Below are 20,280 nucleotides of genomic sequence, written 5' to 3'. Positions count from 1 at the left end.
AGTGTGACACACACTCAGGGGCTGTCATCACATGCATCTGAGAGAAGAAGACCGTTAGTCATAAAAACAAGCAACATTATAATGTGTATACTTCACTGCATGACACTGATTCTCAACTATTTGATGTAAGGTAACATAAGGCCATGTTATAGTTTCCTCTTCTTAGGCTTGCTGCTCAGTGGCTGTGGTCCTCCCCCCTTCCTGCCCCCTTTTGTTTAGCAAGGGGCTTGAAGGTAACTATTTTGGACAAAGTAATGTCTAACCAATTAAAGATTCTTTCATCAGCATACAAATGCACAGTTGGAAAATAATAATATTATTTATAGTCGTTTATCATGGCAAAAAAGATGATGATGGTGCCTTTGTTTGTAGGTAAAGCCGCACAGCAACGGAAACGTTGGTCTGAAGAAGAGAGGAAGACACCAACAGGAAACACTGAACAAAGATCACCATTTGAAGACTGTACTGGCATCCAAAAATGACACAGAGTTCTGGAAGCGTCCTCGCTGTGGGGTCCCTGACTATCCCAGCTTAACGCAGGTCGGCCCCTCATACTATGATCGGAAGAAGAAGGGAGGCCTGAAGAGGGAGCAGCGCAGGAAGAGATACGCTCTGTTTGGAGGCCGCTGGGAGAAGACTGACCTCACATACAAGTAGGAAGCACACATATGTTCTGTTTGTACACTGCTACATCCAGCTGGGAGAAGACTGACCTCACATACAAGTAGGAAGCACACATGTTCTGTTTGTACACTGCTACATCCAGCTGGTATGCAGGCGGGTCAACATGAAGGCTGAGTTAAGGGGTAAAGGAAAGAAGGGGTGTTTTTTACAGAAACACGCAGCATCACACGAAGGCCTGGAATAAATTGTTCGATTTACAGTTTTTTGTCGAATCAGCAGAATACGCAGTCCTAATTTGCCCACCATATCATAAATTCTAGATTCATCCTGTAATTACAATGAATGAAGGAATGATTCATTCTGTAGAGAGCAGAGTTTTAAACCTAGTCAGCACTGTGTCCTCCTGCAACTCTGTGGTGTGTGTAGAGACTGGCTGCATTACAGAGACTCCCATGCTGTTTGGAGAACCACTACCGGCCTTGATGGTTCAACTCAACAGGGACACAAGCTGCAACACAGCAGCACCCACAGAGTGTATCACTCTGGTGTGGGGGGGGTCGGCTCACGGTGTCAGTGGAGCTTGCCGGAGTTGCTGAGGTTTATATCACATCCTGCCGGTTTTGTCTGAGCTTGTCCACACAGCTGAACAACAAGAAAGAGCCCATTCTCCTATACCACGATTAACTCGTGAAATGACTACCATATATGCAAAAATACTCTCATATTTTATTGATTTTGAGTATTTGTCTTGAAGTCTGTGCACCTGCAACACGCTGGTGTTAAGAAAGGTTTCTTAAAAGTAAAACGCATGCACTAAAGGCTCACACTTCCTATAAGCAATCATAAACGATCTTTATGTTTGTCACAACAGGATTGAGCATTTCCCCTGGCAGATGAGTGAGGGCAAGGTGCGGCAGGTCCTCCAGGAGGCCTTCAGTGTGTGGAGCGCTGTCACCCCTCTGACCCTCACAGAGGTCACCTCTGGAGAGGCCGACATCATTATAGACTTCAACAGGTAGGAGAGCCAGCAGCAGCACAGCTACACACCTCACGGCTACACACATCACGGCTACACACAACACGGCTACACACCTCACGGCTACACACCTCACGGCTACACACATCACGGCTACACACAACACGGCTACACACCTCACGGCTACACACATCACGGCTACACACCTCACGGCTACACACCTCACGGCTACACACATCACGGCTACACACAACACGGCTACACACCTCACGGCTACACACATCACGGCTACACACATCACGGCTACACACATCACGGCTACACACCTCACGGCTACACACCTCACGGCTACACACCTCACGGCTACACACATCACAGCTACACACATCACAGCTACACACAACACGGCTACACACCTCACGGCTACACACATCACAGCTACACACCTCACGGCTACACACATCACAGCTACACACCTCACGGCTACACACATCACAGCTACACACCTCACGGCTACACACATCACAGCTACACACCTCACGGCTACACACATCACAGCTACACACCTCACGGCTACACACATCACAGCTACACACCTCACGGCTACACACATCACAGCTACACACCTCACGGCTACACACATCACAGCTACACACCTCACAGCTACATCTATATGTATCTACAGTATATGTATGTGTATATATAAATACAAAGGCTGTTTGAAGAGAAACCGTAGCATACAGGGAATTTAGGACAATCATTTTTTGTTCTTTTTTACATTTGTATTTGGTTCTACAAGGACAATGCAAATACATCATCATCACTGAGAAAAATGATTTTATTAATTTAAACGCAAGCATGAATCTTTCTCTCAGGAAAAGCTAAAGCAGATGTATCCAGTGAGGCAGATTAGGATCATGAATGAATGCAGCGACAGCGCCTGTTTGGCAGCGTTATTGAGAAGCCGCCTGCAGCTACACTTTTTATAAGCGCAGATGAGTCATTTTGGCATTTGGTTTACGATACTTTCACGTGATATCATATTTTTGTTTCTTTGTGCTCCCACATTACAGTTTCATAACTACTGGCAAGCCCTTCTTTTTCTCTGAGGCACAGCAGGGCTTTAAGATAAATGCTAAGGTTGAGGAGGGGAGGATAAAGAATACATCTGTTACCAGGCCTTCTGCCTGTCTGCCCTCCCTTTAGCAAAAAGACAAAATATACAAAGCAAGTCCCTTACCTGGCAACAATGCTTTTTATTATGGTATTCCTACAAATACATATTTAACATGGGCCAAAGGCCTGCATGTGTGCGTGTGTGCATGTGTGAGTAGATGGCACCTTGTATGGAAGCCTCTTTGGAGGAATCAGTGCTCGCTTGCGTTGAGAGTTGTTTTGAGTGGTGGTGATAAGACTAGAAAAGCATTTTGTAAATGCAGGCCATTTACCATTAAAATATATTTTTAGAACCCTATTAAAGAACACAATAAAAACGGAGAAATCCTTATAAATGCCTCCTCGAAATAAAACTTCTAGGGAAAAATGTAGAGAGGTTTGCTCTTGTTCATGTTAACTATCAAAGGAGATGTTCTAACCTGTCACATACTGTATGTTCGCATATGTTAATTAAAAAAGTCTCAAATCGAATAGTCTGAATTGTAGGCCTTATCTTAAATATTATTTTCACAGGACTCAAATTATTTTGATCATGAGGTCATTGTTATATTTAAAGAACTGCATTTGTTCTGATCACGCATTGGAACAAATTACCATTAAATCAAGCTGTGTCAGCATTTGTCTGAGCACACAGTGTGATGTGATGGTTTATCCGTTCTTTAAAAAAACGTGTTCCTGTTCATAAAACTTTCGTCTAGTACGGGTAAGTGCAAGTAAAACACGATCTGGTTTGAGAACAGTGCATTGAGAATTGGAACTTTAGGTATAAATGATTGTAGTAGCTTTGGAAGTAAAAATCATAAAGCTGCCACAAAAAGCCCCCAGCTGATGCCTCGCAGGGATAGAAAACACAGTCTGGCCCCCGCCGGCCTCTCTACTGGAACAATGTCAACACCTCCCAACAGCCTTTGGATCTATGCCAACTCTGGATTTTGCACAAGGTAGCTAGATCAGTCCAACAGAAGAAATGAAGTCATATGTGAGCTTCAACCATGCTCCCTAAAGGTCTTAGAAAGGTCTTACTGTATATTTAACTCAAACCTGCAGAAACGTATTCCACATATAAAGATGACTGCCCTGGGATGGCAGCCGTTTGCACACAGATTTCAGAGTGCACTTGTAAGTGATTGTGTGGAGTAAAATAAGTATTGTGCAGGTACTGGCATGGGGACAGCTTACCGTTCGATGGTCCCGGAGGAATCCTCGCCCACGCCTATTTCCCTCGGACACACCGAGAGGGCGAAGTCCACTTTGACTACGATGAGCAATGGACAGTGGGCAACAATGTGGGTGAGTACATATGAAATACCTTGAGGTTTTATGTTGAACCACCTGCTTTTAAAATGTTTTCTTTAAAGATGCCCCTCATTTGTGTTCCTCATTTGATAACACTAAAGCAGGGGTATAAAACGTATTTAGTTCAGGGGCCACATACAGACAAACTTGATCTCAAGTGGGCCGGACCAGTTAAAATAACTCCAAATTGTTCTTTTTTTTATGCAAGAAATGTATATTGTGAACAAAACATTATGAGCATGCTAAATGGACTGTATTACGTCTTCGACCCCTCAAAGCTCTTTACATACTACGAGTCATTCACCCATTCACACCTCATCCATGCAGAGCAGTACCACCTGCTCTAGGGAAGCTAACACACACACACACACACACACACACACACACACACACACACACACACACACACACACACACACACACACAGACACACACCGTTGGCCATCGAGGGTAACTCAGGGTTCAGTGTCTTGCCCAAGGATATACGGCCGCACTCCCTCGCAGCCACAGTCGCCCCAAGTTGGAGATTTTGTTCCTCAGTTTATCATTTACACATTGCATTACGACAGATCACAGTGAATCCACAAAGGCATAACACATCGAGTCCCCGGTATCTGGAACTGAACAATATTGTATTTTACTTTATGATCAAAACTACTTTTCAAGATCTAGAAATGATTTGACATTCATTTCCACATGTGTGCACTAATCCTGACCTCCAGCATACAGACTAGAGTGGGAACTATTAACCTGTTTAGCCCTGAGCCTGTGTTTCAGGTCTCAGGCTCAAAAATGACATTCCCAGAACAAATGACTATAACTTCACTTCTAAAAGGGTTACATTAATCATCTTTGTTCTCAAAGTAATGATAAACCTGTGAGTTGGCTGTAGAAAAGTCAGAATCAATATAGAACCTTTTTATTTTAAAGTAAATTCAGATTGAACATAGTAAAAAAAAATGTAAATGATAGTGTCCGTCCAAAAAAACCCCATTACTTACAGTATAGTGAAAACCACCCTTGAATGATGGGATAGTAGACTAAAAGCTTTAGGAATCCAAACTATAACATATAATAAGTACCCTGTATCAAGATTGATGCAAAACAAGTTAGATTGGACCTTTTTAGAGAGATTTAGAAAAGAAAAAACCCACTTCTGGGGTCATTTGGTTGGATTTTCCATATCTCTGGCCCCCCTCGTTCGATTTTGATCTCTTTTTAACCGTTAGAGCCAATAGAATCGAGGGGAAGTTCCTAAAATCCATCTAAACATTACCCATTGGTGAATAAGTTATGCGTAGCCAGAATGCCCCGGAAACGGAAGCTGTCATACACTCTGGTAGCTATCGTAGCAGCTAATAGGAAATCTCCGTTATTGACATAAAAATGGCAACCTGGTCTCACCAGAATGCGTGACTCCACCACGACTCCTTAACACCGCATTGCGTGGTGGAGTCACGAACTTTGCTACATTTACGTGTCTGCACCACGCAAACAACCCCAATGTAAAGTGAATGAGGCTCCTTTGTCGTGGTGCACACACGCATTTCTACAACGTCCAGCAGTGAGCTTTTATTCTATAAAACGTTTTTAAAATCTACTTTATAGCTTGTAGTAACTCACAGGAGGCTTCTTTTATTTTATTTGTATTCATAATCATTTTTATTTTTCGTCAGAATGTATTATGGTGCATTATTCACCAATGTTTGTTCTCAAAAAACAATGCATTGTGTGTAATACAACTGTGATTTTTATTAAATTAGTTCGTTTTTAAGGAAGGCCAGAGCTTCAGCTGTGTCAAAGAGATTGTTCCCTTTAGTTAACGTTATTTAAAAGATAATTATATTCCTATTTGATTAAGTCCCCTTTATTGTATTACGGACCCAAAGAGCTGAGCGTCCATTCCCATTGGATAACAGAGCATTTTACACCCGGAAGTAAGTATTCTCCTTACTGTCCATTGATTTTATTTACAGTGATATCTGCACTACTCATCAACTCAAAAACACCAGATTATCCTTGTTAATTACACAACATTGATTGGTTTAAATTGTGTGCAATGCTTTTGTATTTTCCCCTTTCGATTCGGAGAAACAAATATTTGTTCGTAGTGTGTGGATGGCAGAAGGCACTACACTACCCAGAATCCTCAGCTATAGGACTACACCATGTGCTTAGAACGTGTCCTACCCCCCCCCTTAGGTCACAGGCTCCTCCAACAGTGCAACACAATAAAACAGATAGGCTACACAGAACAAATAGTGCAAGTAAATACAAAAAGAAAAATAGTAAAATAGTAAAAAGTGAAATAGTGCAATAAGAGTCTATATACAAGTGATTGGAATATGATATATTAGATAAATAATTTCTAAGTAGCAGCCAGATGAATGTTATGGATGTTGTTTCTAAGTTCAGGTGTTTAATAGTCTTATGGCCTGTGGGATGAAACTGTCCCTGAGTCTGGTGGTTTTAGTCCGGATGCTGCGGTACCGCCTGCCAGACGGCAGCAGACAGAACAGTTTGTGGGGTGATGGGGGTCTTTTATAATCCTGAGGGCTTTCTTTAAGGTTAACCTGGTATTTTTACTCCACTACATTTATTTTAGTTACTTTACAGATTTGGATTAATGATGTGAAATATAAACAACCCTTAAATCAGACTTTAGTTACACCGGAGTAAAATTCAGTGAATTCAGCCAACAATCAGGCGAGATATTTGATAGTTGCTGCTTGAGAAGACTAAATATGTATCTGCAGATCCCTAAAGCATATTCATTACTCGTTATTCTCTACTAATAGTTCATTAAAAACTGTATATAATGGCTATTTTGCACATCCCTTTCAAGATTTCAAGATTTTCTAAGGTTTATTGACATATCATATACACAACTACGGTGTAGTTATGCAATGAATTAAAAACTTGGGTCACAGGTTCATCAACAGTGCATCACAAGACATCTATCGATATCTGTGTACCTCCACCATTAAACATATTCTGCACATTTCTTATACTATCTACATACATCTTATAAGAGTATAATTAATATGTATAATATCAGTTAAAATAAGTGCTTCAACATAGTTAACATTGAAGGAAAGTTGATTGTCAAGTTCCAAAACAAACCATGCAATATATTAGACGTTAAGTACTTTGTCAGGCTTAATATCTGTAGATACCCCCAAAGCTTTTTTCTTATTTAAAAGACGACCTTAACCTAAAGTATTCTTTAATGTTTAAATAAAGCCTTATAAGTTTGTCTGTTTTGCACATCCTCCTATCAGGCACTAAACTGTTTTATTGTAGAGATCACTTACAGTATCTTCTTGATATTTTCTATTCTATATTATTTATATCATTGACCTTCCACTTTCCCACTATATTAAGAGTATGTACTCTTAATATTGAAATGTTTTCATCAAATATAACACATTCAAAAGTGCTTTACAAAAATGAAAGACATTAAGAAAAAGGCATTTTAAAACAGTCAATAAAAAGCAACCCAATCTACCTGCATTGCATTACTCTAAACGTGTAATAACGTGCTTTAACCAGTAGGAGGTGCGGGTTAAAAAGCTGTCAAGTTTACAGTGTTAACAAAATAAAATATACTGCTGTTTCTGGTTTAGTTTACGACGGATATATTCTGTTATTGTTTTGATATTTGTAACACAAAAGCGATGTAAAAAACCCACAGCAACACAGAAAAGATGGTCTTAACATGACCCAGCGGTCTAGTAGTTAATAAAAAACAATAATATCAAAACAAATTATTACTACTAACTTTATTGTGAAATTAAAATAGAACGGTAAAAGAATAGTTTCCGGTCCATTCTGAGGCCCGATCTCTGTAGATAAATAAAGAACTACGACAGATGTGTAATGTTTAATGCAGCCAAACCATTCATTACAATGCATTCATGTGATGACTTTCAAAGAGTAAAGCAAGCACTGCTGAATAAAGTATGATTTGATCTTTGACGAAACGTTTTTTTCATTGGAATGCAGTTGGAGGTCAGCTGAGGATTCTGGGTAGTGTAGTGTCTTCTACCATCCACACACTCCGAAAACATATTTGTTTCTCCGAATCGAAAGGGGAAAATACAAAAGCATTGTACACAATTTAAACCAATCAATGTTGTGTAATTAACAAGGATAATCTGGTGTTTTTGAGTTGATGAGTAGTGCAGATATCACTGTAAATAAAATCAATGGACAGTAAGGAGAATACTTACTTCCGGGTGTAAAATGCTCTGTTATCCAATGGGAATGGACGCTCAGCTCTTTGGGTCCGTAATACAATAAAGGGTACTTAATCAAATAGGAATATAATTATCTTTTAAATAACGTTAACTAAAGGGAACAATCTCTTTGACACAGCTGAAGCTCTGGCCTTCCTTAAAAACGAACTAATTTAATAAAAATCACAGTTGTATTACTTACAATACATTGTTTTTTGAGAACAAACATTGGTGAATAATGCACCATAATACATTCTGACGAAAAATAAAAATTATTATGAATACAAATAAAATAAAAGAAGCCTCCTGTGAGTTACTACAAGCTATACAGTAGATTTTAAAAACGTTTTATAGAATAAAAGCTCACTGCTGGACGTTGTAGAAATGCGTGTGTGCACCACGACAAAGGAGCCTCATTCACTTTACATTGGGGTTGTTTGCGTGGTGCAGACACGTAAATGTAACAAAGTTCGTGACTCCACCACGCAATGCAGTGTTAAGGAGTCGTGGTGGAGTCACGCATTCTGGTGAGATCAGGTTGAAAAATGGAATGATGGATTATCAATAATCATTTCAAAGTGACACCGACACATTGGATTAACCTATGGATTAACTTGGACCAAACCGTGGAGTCTCAGCTTGCTAATTAATATATTGTTTGTGCAGATCCGATATGTAATAAGGGTATTTATACCTAGAGTTCTGTAATAAGTGTGTTAGCATTTTTTTGCTCAGGGCTCATTTAGACGCTTCTTTTGAGACTTGTGTTTTGTTTCGGTAAAAATGGTTTGTATCGTCAGTTAGCTGTGTTTCTTCCCGTTAATCGGGTATGACACATTAATAGGTTTTTAACCCGCGGGCGGGGACCTCCGGGTTGAATTAAGGAAGAAAGTTCAGTTATCCCCTGCCTTGTAAATGTACAAAATGTATACTTACAAAATACATAAAAGTTGTGAAAATTGTCGGGCCGTATGTTTGACACCCCCACCACCACAGAGCCGATAACTCATTTCCGTGTCTCTGCCTCTTCACCCTGCTGTCCCGTCCAGGCACAGATCTCCTCCAGGTGGCCGCTCATGAGTTCGGCCACGTCCTGGGCCTGCAGCACTCCCTGGAGCCGGACGCTGTGATGTGTCCTTTCTACAGCGACTCGTACCCTCTGCAGCTCAGCGAGGACGACAAGAGGGGCATCCAGTATCTGTACGGCCCCCCCCGACACAGACAGCCCGACATGACGGAGACCAATGAGATTGACCTTGGAGTGGTGAGACAATCATCCTGGGAATGGACTCAAAGCTGCATGCACTGCGTCTCTGCATGTTGGTCCACAGAATAAATGTCCCCGCTGTTTTCTGTTGTGCTGCAGATGGACGCATGCAGGACCAACTTTGATGCCGTGTCCATGATCCGGGGGGAGCTGTTCTTCTTCAGGTCTGCGTATGTGTGGCGCATCCGGGACGGGCAGCTGCAGGCGGGATACCCAGCTCTGGCCTCACGCCACTGGAGGGGGATCCCTGACCACATCGACGCTGCGTATGAAGACAAGTCTGGAAACATCTGGTTCTTCCAAGGTCTGCCATTATACAGCAGAACACTTTTATTGTTTTATATATGTGACCCGCTCTATCGAAATCAGTCGGAAGTCGCAACGGCTCATTTCAAAAATAAACGTGGATTTGCGTAAAAAAATAGTTTTTCGGGGTTCGGGTGTTTTGTTTGATTTTAAATAAACAAAGTCTTGGCTTTTAGAATATGAAACTTTTATTTCCAAAATCACACGATAAATAAATTTGTTAAGCTTGTAAAGGGAAGATGACAGCCCCCCCTCCCTCTGCTGAAATTATGAATGTAAGGCGTATAGTAATCATAGATAACACGGCAGGGTCCGTTACAGTTTGTTTTCATCTGATTTCAAATAAACAAAGTCTTGGCTTTCAGAATATTAAACTTGTTTCGGCAAATTCAGATGATAAATACAACTTTGAAGAAAATATTTTCTCTCTGTACTATTTTGATCATTTGCTCCGCTAATAATCAATCAGATCGATGGATTCCAGAGAAGAGGAAACTTTGAAGGCCTTTTTCTCAAAATGATTAAGATTAAGAACTTGGTTACACAAGGGAATAAGGACTCAAATGCACAACCCGGGAGCCAGAGGTAAAGTATAATTAATATACTTTATTTTGCCAAAAAAGGATATACAAAAAGAAAACAACACTCTTAATAGAGGCGACAAAAAAGGCTTAACATAAATCGCTCACAACGTGAGGACAGAAACTTACGACAGAGTTTCAGGAGCGTAATTTAAGCAAGTGACAAGATAGGCAATCATGGATGAGCAGAGTTCTAGCATGAGGACAGGACAAGACGAACTGACAACAAACAGAGGGAAACAGGAGATAACTGGGAACAGGTGAAAACAATCAGGGGTGGGGCTGACGCTGATGAGCGCGGGAGAACACATTAGGAAAGGGAGTCAAGGAACCTGAAATGAGACGTGACAAAACAAAACAGGAAGTGAAAGACAATAACAACATGAAACATGACTGACTAACACTTTTGGCGGTGCACAACAGTACCCCCCCCCCTCTAGGGCCGACTCCTGATGGCCCAGGCCGATCATAAAAATCCTGGATGAGAGTCTTGTCTACTATAAACCTCGCAGGTACCCAGCACCTTTACTCGAGACCATAACCCTTCCAATCCACCAGGAATTGCTTGCCCCGACCCCTATTGCGGACCTCCAGCAGCTTGCGGACCTTGTAAATTAGACCACCTTCGAAGAACTGGGGTGGTGGAGGGGGCTTGGAGGCGGGAATAAGTGTGCTCTCATACACTGGTTTTATCTTGCTGACGTGGAATGTAGGATGTACTCTCATGGACCTGGGAAGTCGTAAGCGCACAGACACAGGATTGATGACTTTAGTCACCGAAAAAGGCCCCACAAACCTTGGAGCCAACTTCTTGGAAGCCACCTGAAGTGGTCGGTCCTTGGTGGAAAGCAACACCTTTTGACCCGGACTGTAGAGGGGAGCGGCCCTGCGGTGGACGTCTGCTACAGCCTTCATCCGAGTCGAACTTCTGAGAAGAGATTGGCGAGCTCCAGCCCAAACTCGGCGACATCGTCTAATCAAGGCATGAGCCGATGGTACCGTTACTTCCCCTTCGTTGGTTGAGAACAGCGGAGGTTGGTAGCCATTGGCACAATGGAAAGGAGAGAGACCTGTGGCCGCCGTGGGAAGAGTATTGTGAGCAAACTCAACCCATGTGAGGTGGTCGCTCCAGGTGGTCTGGTTCTAGAAAACGAGACAGCGTAGTGTAGTCTCTAGTTCCTGGTTCAGATGCTCCGACTCTCCATTTGATTGGGGGTGGTAACCTGATGACAAACTGACGGTGGAGCCTATGAGTTTGCAAAACTCCTTCCAAAAAGCGGAAATTAATTGTGGACCCCTGTCGGAAACAATGTCATTAGGGAATCCATGGATCCTAAATATATGGTTCATCATGACCTCTGCGGTACCTTTGGCAGAGGGAAGCTTGGTTAGAGGAATGAAATGAACCATCTTGGAGAATCGATCCACCACTGTTAGGACCGTAGTTTTGCCTATGGACGATGGGAGACCTGTCACAAAGTCCATAGATATGTGTGACCAGGGACGTTGAGGAATCGGCAGCGGCTGGAGCAGACCCATCTTGACCTGGGACGAGGTCTTATTGCTGCTTAATCCTGCACATAGTCCTTTTAACTCCAGGGTGGCACGAGAGCACAGACGTGTGGGCCCAGTGGATGACCTTGGAGTGGAGAGACACAGGAACAAAGAGCAGGTTGTTTGGACACTCGCTAGGTGCCGGGTTCAACATATTAGCCTGCTTAACGTCTGACTATTTGCCAGCAAAAAGCTCCGACCATACGGTTTAAGGGAAGGATGGTCTTGGGCTCTACAGAAAACGGTTCTGGTTCGAAAAGGCGAGTAAAGGCATCAGGCTTTTGATTCTGGGATCCGGGGCGAAAAGAGAGGTTGAAATCGAACCTACTGAAAAATAGAGTCCACCTGGCCTGGCGAGAGTTGAGGCGTTTAGCCTTTCTAATATACTCCAGGTTCTTATGGTCTGTCCATACTAAGAAAGGCTGCTCTGCCCCCTCCAGCCAGTGTCTCCATTCCTCAAGAGCAGCTTTTACAGCTAACAGCTCTTTATTCCCCACATCATAGTTCTTCTCTGCCGTCGTCAGCTTACGCGACAGGAAGGCACATGGGTGTATCCTGTTGTCCTCCACGGATCTTTGGGACAATACTCCTCCAATTCCCTCATTGGAAGCATCGACCTCGACCACAAACTGGCGCTGGGGATCCGGGATGGTGAGAATGGGAGCTGTGGTGAACCTTTCCCTGAGGAGCTGGAAGGCGACGTCAGCCTGGGGAGTCCACTTGAAGGGAACCTTAGGAGAAGTGAGAACATGCAGAGGAGCAGCAACAGAACTGAAGTTTCTTATAAACTTTCTATAGAAGTTTGCAAACCCCAGAAACTGCTGAACCTTCTTTCTGGAGTCTGGTGTTGGCCACTTAGAAACTGCACTGACTTTAGCAGGATCCATCTGAATCTGGTTTGGTGAGATTATGTATCCTAGAAAAGCCACCTTTTCTGCGTGGAACTCACATTTTTCTGCCTTGACATACAATTGATTTTCGAGTAGTTTCTGCAGAACCTGACGGACATGATTAACATGAGACTTTGCGTCTGGGGAGAAAATCAAAATGTCATCAAGGTACACAAACACAGAAACATTCAAAAATTCCCGCAAAACCTCATTCACAAAACCCTGAAACACAGCCGGTGCACAGTCCAAAAGGCATCACAAGGTATTCATAGTGACCGCTCTGAGTGTTAAATCCTGTTTTCCACTCATCCCCTTCCCTTATTCTAACCAAGTGATAAGCATTTCTTAAGACTAGCTTGGTAAAAATCTTGGCAGTCTGAAGTAGCTCGAAAGCAGAGGACATGAGTGGCAGAGGATAGTTAATGTCATTAAGAGGGCTGTAGTCTATGCAAGGTCTCAGAGAACCGTCCTTCTTTCCTATGAAGAAAAACCTCGCTCCAGCTGGGGAAGATGAAGGGCGGATAATCCCTGATTTGAGAGAAGAGGAAATGCAGTCGTCCATTGCCGCTCTCTCTGGCCTTGAGATTGAATACAGTCTTCCCTTGGGAATGGGAGCTCCCAGTAGGAGATCAATGGGGCAATCAGAAGGTCGATGAGGAGGTAGCGACATGGCTTTTGATTTGTTAAAGGCTTCCTTTAGATCGTGATAACATGATGGTACTTTCTGTAGGTCAGGATAGTCTGGGTGATCTATGATGATCCTACTAGGGTCTGTTGGTGCTTTAACAGAGCGTGAATGTTTACACCTGTTAATGCAATCCTCTCCCCACTCCTTCATTTTTCCTGAGCGCCAGTCAATGTGTGGGTTGTGGATTTTTAACCACGGGAAAACCCAAAATAATCGGATGCTGAGCAGATTCAAAAATGTGAAACTGCATAACTTCAGTGTGGTCATTATTTACAGTAATCTGGATAGGTTCTGTGCAGTGGGTTACTGTAAACAACAAACGTCCGTCTAAAGCACTGGCGTTAATGGGGCGAGATAGAGGAACAGTCTTTATACAAAGCTGTTTGACTAAGCCCCAATCCATAAGACTTTCGTCCGCTCCTGAGTCTATTAGCACCCCTTGGTCAATGACCTGATCATTAATAAAAAAAATTACCTTGGTAACTGGTCGAGGAGGAAAGTCTGTGGGAAGCTTGCTCACCAGCGCCCTCCTCTTGGCTGGTAAGCTTGGTCTTTACCTGGACATGAAGCGAGTTGGTGATCCGGCTGGCCACAGTAGAAACAACACCTTTCCCGTAGCCGGTGCTTTCTCTCCTCTACGGAAAGCCTGGTCCTTCCCAACTGCATGGGTTCATCTGCAACAGACGGAGGTGCTGTCCTCCAACGGACCGAATCCGCTGGCTGGAAAACCTCCTCTGGTGGAACGGCTCGCTGAGAAAAGCCCTGGAAACTGGGATGTCCGTCACGGTTACGGGGGGATTGTCTGACGAAGTTATCCAGACTATCCAGGCAGCAAGAGCAGGATCCACCACAGCCTGTTACAGGCCAAAGTGGTTGGCATTCCAGCGATGGTGTGAAGAGGGAAGTCTAGAGTCTAGACTTCCCTCTTCACACCATCGCAAAATAACAGTGTGAGAGACTGGCGAGGGGGGGGGCTAGTGAATTAATTTAAGTTTTCCGCACTCTCGCGGGAATATCTCCGCAATGGAGCGACCTTAAGTTTCACTTTCGATTGCATGATATAGCCCAGCGCAACACCTTCGTCAAACATGTTGCCACCATTTTCAGGCGATTTGTAATCTGTTCTAGAAAAACGATGTGTTTTTTTGGATTTCAAGAAGCATATAGAACAAACAATGGATGTATTTTATGAACATTTATCTATGCTGAAAGTAGATTTAGATGTGTTAGGAGTGAGATAGAGATTATTATCTAATGCATCTGATGAAGCATTGCATGAAGTCTATTGATGAACAGAGGCTGTTGTTGGGGCTGCATAAACGTTTTTTTATTTTTGTTTTGTAGACCATGCAGGCCTCAGAGAGTTAGACTTAGGCCTGCGACCATAGTTTTACTGTATTTTGTTTTGAAAATCCACAGCGGAGGTTTGTGTCGTACTACATGCGGTGTATTTTGCATTTCTCTCAGTAGCCAAAGATCTGTGAGTCTGTTGGCTCGGACATAAACTCCGTAATAAATGTAGTCTACATTTCATAAGAGGTGTAAAACCTGAGATCATTTTAAATCGCATTTGAACGAAATGCTTATATAATCTGTATTTGTATTTGTATTGTTGATTTAATGCGTGAACGAGGCGATATAGAGAAGGTTAAGCTGTCATTATTAGGCTGTCATTTGTTATATACTGTTGGAGTGGTAAGCAGGCCTATTGTTTTTGGATATTTGTGGAGTTAGGTGGTCCGTGAGTGTTTTTTTATTGGTTAAGAGTCCTTGGTATGAAAAAGTTTGAGAAACACTGCGCTAGTGGATTGTCAAAGGGGGAGCCTCTTTGCGTGGACATTATACAGATGGCAAGTCCGCCCCTGAAAAATGTCTATGCACACGTTATTATTCATAATAATAAAAAATAAAAAAATTGATAAAATGATAAAGAAAATGAATTAATTATTTTTAATTTTCAATTTTAATTTTGTAATCATCTCGCGACCCCCCAGGAACCCCTGGTCTAGAGCCCTTATCTTGTATGCTGGGCTCTATTCTGTCCTACTTACAGTTACTGGTGGACATCAGGGCTCCACCCACTGTACCCATAATCAGGGGTGCACATCACTTTTTTGCCCTGGTTCTCAAAGGAGCACCTGGAGATGGTGCTTGGTGCGCATCCTTAAAATGAAATAAACCGGACCTTTTGAGGGGTACTTGACTTTATGAACGGGGGGAGGTGCGCTAGTGAGCACGCTCATGAACTGTTCGCCGGAGCCTCGCAGCAGGGTTACTGTGCGGAGCGCATAAAGCAGACCCTTCACGCGATAGCGAGGGGTAGAGCGAGGGATCGCAGATGCCGTAGTGCTCGCGGACGGATTAAAAAAATTAAACCTAAATGGCTCGCGAATTATACTTTGGCGGCCGTTAATATACCTGGGCGGCCCGCCCAAGTAAAGTCTATGTGTGGGAAACCCTGCTATCTTACCAGTTCTTATGCAACTCGCAAATCTCTCTCTCTCTCTCTTTTCTATCTCTCTCTTCTCTCTTTTCTCTCTCATCTCTCTTTTCTCTCTCTCTCAATGTTGGTGCGCAAATGCGCCTTTTTTCAAATGATCCGGTGCTCCTTTTTTGGCGGGCGGTGCGCATGCGCACCTGCGCACCAGTTATGTGCAGCCCTGCCCATAGAGTCCAGTAGAGGACGGAGCCTGTGAGATATAACTAGGGTTACGTATTGTAACCCTAGTTATATAGGGCGGCTGTGGCTCAGTGGATAGAGTGCTGGACTTCGAATCAGGAGGCTACCAAGTTCGAGTCCCACTGCAGTCAGCATGTCGTTGTGTCCCTGGGACATTTCACCCCAAATTGCTCCTGTGGGGATTGTCCACAGAACTGAATGTATGTATGTTTGGATAAAAGCGTCTAACAAATGACATATAATGTAATATTGTAATGTAACAGGCGGAGCCCTCTACTAGGGGCCCTGTCTGTCCTATCCTGCTCGCTGAAGAGGGTGTAGGATGACAGTCAGGAGGCGAGGCCTCCTTATATACGGTGGGCTTGCGCGCGCACTCAGGTAGGCCCGCCCCGAGGGGCCGGCTACGTTTAAAGTCAGTAGGTGAATGCTCGCATAGTAAGGTCAAGGGCTAGTACCCATAGAGTCCAGTAGAGGGCTCCGCCTGTGCTTATATAACTAGGGTTACAATACGTAACCCATCGATACGGTCCAGGTGAATGAAGTCCTAATTTGGGGTTTATGTGTATCTTTTTGATGACAACAGGGGAGAGCTACTGGGTGTTTGATGCTGAGAGGAAGATAACAGGCCCGGATTCAGTGCGGCAGCTGGGTCTTCCTGTCTCAGATATCCAAGCAGCTCTGAAGTGGGAGGAGGACCACGTGGAGAAAGTCTACTTCTTCAAGTCCGCCTCTTACTGGCCCTTCAATCCGCAGGAGAACCGAGTGGACGATGTGCGTCCGGGCAGCATGGACGCGTGGGGGGGGATCCCCGGAGATATTGATGCAGCTTTTCGGGACAAATATGGTGAGGACTGGATTCACCTAGCAACCATTTTAACTTGTAACAGTAGATGGTGTTAAGTAACTTAGTACATTTACTCAAGCACTGTACAATCTTGAGGTACTTGTACCGACTTGAGTATTTCCATTTTATGCTACTTTGTACTTCTACTCCACTACATGTTTTTAATATCTTTAGTTACTTTACAGATCTGGATGAATGATGTGAAATATAACCAAGTGTTAAATCAGACTTTAGTTCCACCTGGAGTAAATTCACAAGCTACCCTGCAGTATACAAAGTCATGGTGCCCCCTTGATGTAACCTTTTCTCGCTCTCTGATAGGCTACGCTAACTTCCTGAGCGGGCAGCACTACTGGAAGTTTGACCCCGTGGCGCTGAAGGTTCTGGACGGCTTCCCACGCAGCATCGGAACGGACTTCTTTGGCTGTTCTGCCTTTTTGTATAAATAAGTTCATACAGATACAACTGGAACACTTGTGAAGAGCAATGGCCGTTTTTAAAGCTGCATCCACAAACAGAACATTCTGAATATTTCGGAAATATATGTAAGGCCAATATATTTAATTAAGATGACTCAAAACTTATATAAATACATCACCTCTAAAAAGTCACTACCCACACGGAAAAAACTGAAATGTTGACTTTAATTAAATGTATAATGTCAACAGATTTCACATAACTGTATTACTGCAGGTTACATGTGCAGTAACAGGCAGTAAGCATCTGCTTCTTTTGTCAGTTTGAGATGATGAGAAGCCAGACAAAGCTTCTCCCTCAGGCTAAAGTCTGAAAACCACTCGGCAAGTTTCCTGAGTGTCCTGCGACCCTCCTGCAGATCTCAGAGTGACCTCTGAGGGTTCAAAGGTTCAGGTTGGTGGTGACGGCCCATGCTGCGATGTGAAGTGTTGTCAGGGTTGTGTATTTAGTGGAAGCAGGAACCAGTCCTCTATAATGTCTGGAGTAAAAGCATCACAAATCCAGCAGCACCTTGCTAATTAGCGGAGTTGGGACATGTATTGAGGCTAGAGTTCTCTCAGAGGATCCAGGCCAGGGGACATGTCTAACCGCGTCTCAATGTAAGCATGTTATATTTGCTCTGAAGGACCCGTCTGAAGGCGGGCCAAACAGCCCTGCATCCTGGCTGCTGTAGGTCTGAACACTGAGAGTGAGATCACTTTATTCTCAGAGATGTTCCTCTCTCCTGGAAACATTTACATTATTCTAATATTAGTTTCGTCAGCAGAGCACCATCAAAGGTGCAACATATCTGAAATGACCAGGGTCTGTGAACACAGCATCATGTGGTTGTAGCACCTGAGGTTTTCAAATCACATGCCACCACCAATGAAAAAACCTTTAATCAAAGTCAGCGTTCCTATTGTGTGTTACTGGCAGAGCTGCACACATATTATAATCCTGCATACCTCTTCATCTTATTCTTCCTCTTCCACCTTAAAGTTAAGACCGCTACTAGTCCCGGAGCGTTGCTACGACACGCACAAAAAACACATTAAAACAAAACGTGCGGAACGATCGGGAATGATGTGCTAGGATTTGCCTAGCCAGTTTCACGCAAATCAAAACAAACAACAAACTTTTCCCCATAGGAATGAATGGGTGATCAAGAGCCAGAATGACCCGACTTTGAGGTCATTCTGATTCCCCATATGTGAACGGAGAAAAAACATAAAACATTTTAAGCGGCTCTCCAGACTCCCAACTTTATTGGACTGAAAATGTTTTTTTGATAGATGGAAAGGTTTTTCTAAAATCACAGTTTTGTGAAACGCTAGCAATATTAGCATCAGGACCGACACCAAGTGTAAGTCACACAGTCAAAAGTTCTCAGAGGGGAATGTTTTTGTTTTAAATATTGTGTTGCAGTTATGAACTGATTGGAGGGGAGGAGGGGGCCTCCTCTCAGACATGGAGGAGCACTCTCCATCCAGACTGGATATAAGTGATGGAGCGCTCATGGTACAATGAGCAGTCGTCCTACAGTTCCTCTGCACCCCTGCTCCGTCCACTCTGCTCTGAGACCTCTGACTCAATTTACAATCTTAGGGTTTCAGTCCTTAAAATCACCAACACAACAAAGAATAACAAAGACCTTTTTGGGATATAATAGTAATGAATAATGATGTGAAAAACCGCAGTAATCACCTCAGGTCAGCACAATAAAGTTTTATAAAGTTTTGATACGTAAGTAAAAAAGAAAGCTTGAGAGAGAACATCTAACCTAGCCTAGCCAACATTTTCCAGTCAAGTGTTTAGCAGGAAGTTCTCTTGGTACTGACTGGTGAAGGGTTGGGTTGCCTTTGCTGTTTTTTTTTTTACATTAGGTGACCTGTCACATGCAACAGGAGAAGGATTTTCTTTGACAGTCAGTTTTAAGAGTCAACTTTTGGTTAATGTATTCACACTTACTACTCTAAATTCACTACAGCTCAGCTTCCTCATGTAATAGGCCTACACAAAATCAGAAAAGTTTTTTTTCCCTATATTCTTTTATTCATTTGATAAAGCCATCTAAACGCCTCATTATCTGTTGAAGAGCTTTGTTTCAGTTCTTGGATTGTTATTGTATATTAATTATAAAAGCCCTGACATTGTATCTTTCTAAGAAAATTAAAAACCATATTATCGTCACAGACAACATAATGTGGTCTGATACACATCCTGTGTTTCCATCCTGATCAGAGGAAACTGACAGCCCTTCACTTTGGGATGACTTACTGTATATTTTATGGATAGTGCATAAAGTGAATTTCATTGGAGATGTTATTGTGTGTACTCAGTGCAGGACACTGATTATTGCATGGACTTGTACAATACACTGGTGTGTGTCCACATGTCCTGAACATGTTTAGGATCTAGTTTGATGTTCTTTCAACATGTACTGATTTCTTTGCCTTCATATGGAATTATTTAGTCAAAGTATTTCAATTTTATTTGATTACATCTGTAAAGGTTTGCAATAAAAGTAAACATAAAAAAATCAACTTGCTTTTCCGATTTTTGCAATTTTGATTTAGAGCAGGGTTTTTTAAACTGTGAGATGAGGCAGAGATACTACCGGTGAAAGAGAGGTATGGGAAGCCATTAGTGGCATAATTCACATTTCTTGACACATGCTATAGAACATTTGTTGCTAATTAAT

At 42.8% G+C, this 20,280-nt stretch overlaps 1 protein-coding gene across 1 annotated transcript in view; it reads left to right on the top strand.

The window, feature by feature from the left end:
- Positions 1-20,072, top strand: part of LOC117484730 (stromelysin-3-like) — a 30,041-nt gene extending 9,969 nt beyond the window's left edge. The window contains exons 3-9 of the mRNA XM_034133142.1: positions 373-653; positions 1,496-1,639; positions 3,933-4,066; positions 9,360-9,574; positions 9,677-9,881; positions 16,860-17,120; positions 17,442-20,072. Coding sequence (XP_033989033.1) covers positions 373-653; positions 1,496-1,639; positions 3,933-4,066; positions 9,360-9,574; positions 9,677-9,881; positions 16,860-17,120; positions 17,442-17,569 — 1,368 coding nt within the window. The 3' untranslated portion in view covers positions 17,570-20,072. The remainder of the gene's footprint in view (positions 1-372; positions 654-1,495; positions 1,640-3,932; positions 4,067-9,359; positions 9,575-9,676; positions 9,882-16,859; positions 17,121-17,441) is intronic.
- Positions 20,073-20,280: the final 208 nt, after the last annotated feature.

Source organism: Trematomus bernacchii, unplaced genomic scaffold (assembly GCF_902827165.1).
Source record: "Trematomus bernacchii unplaced genomic scaffold, fTreBer1.1, whole genome shotgun sequence".
NCBI classification, from domain to species: Eukaryota; Metazoa; Chordata; class Actinopteri; order Perciformes; family Nototheniidae; genus Trematomus; species Trematomus bernacchii.
This window is presented reverse-complemented; position numbering and strand designations above follow the sequence as displayed.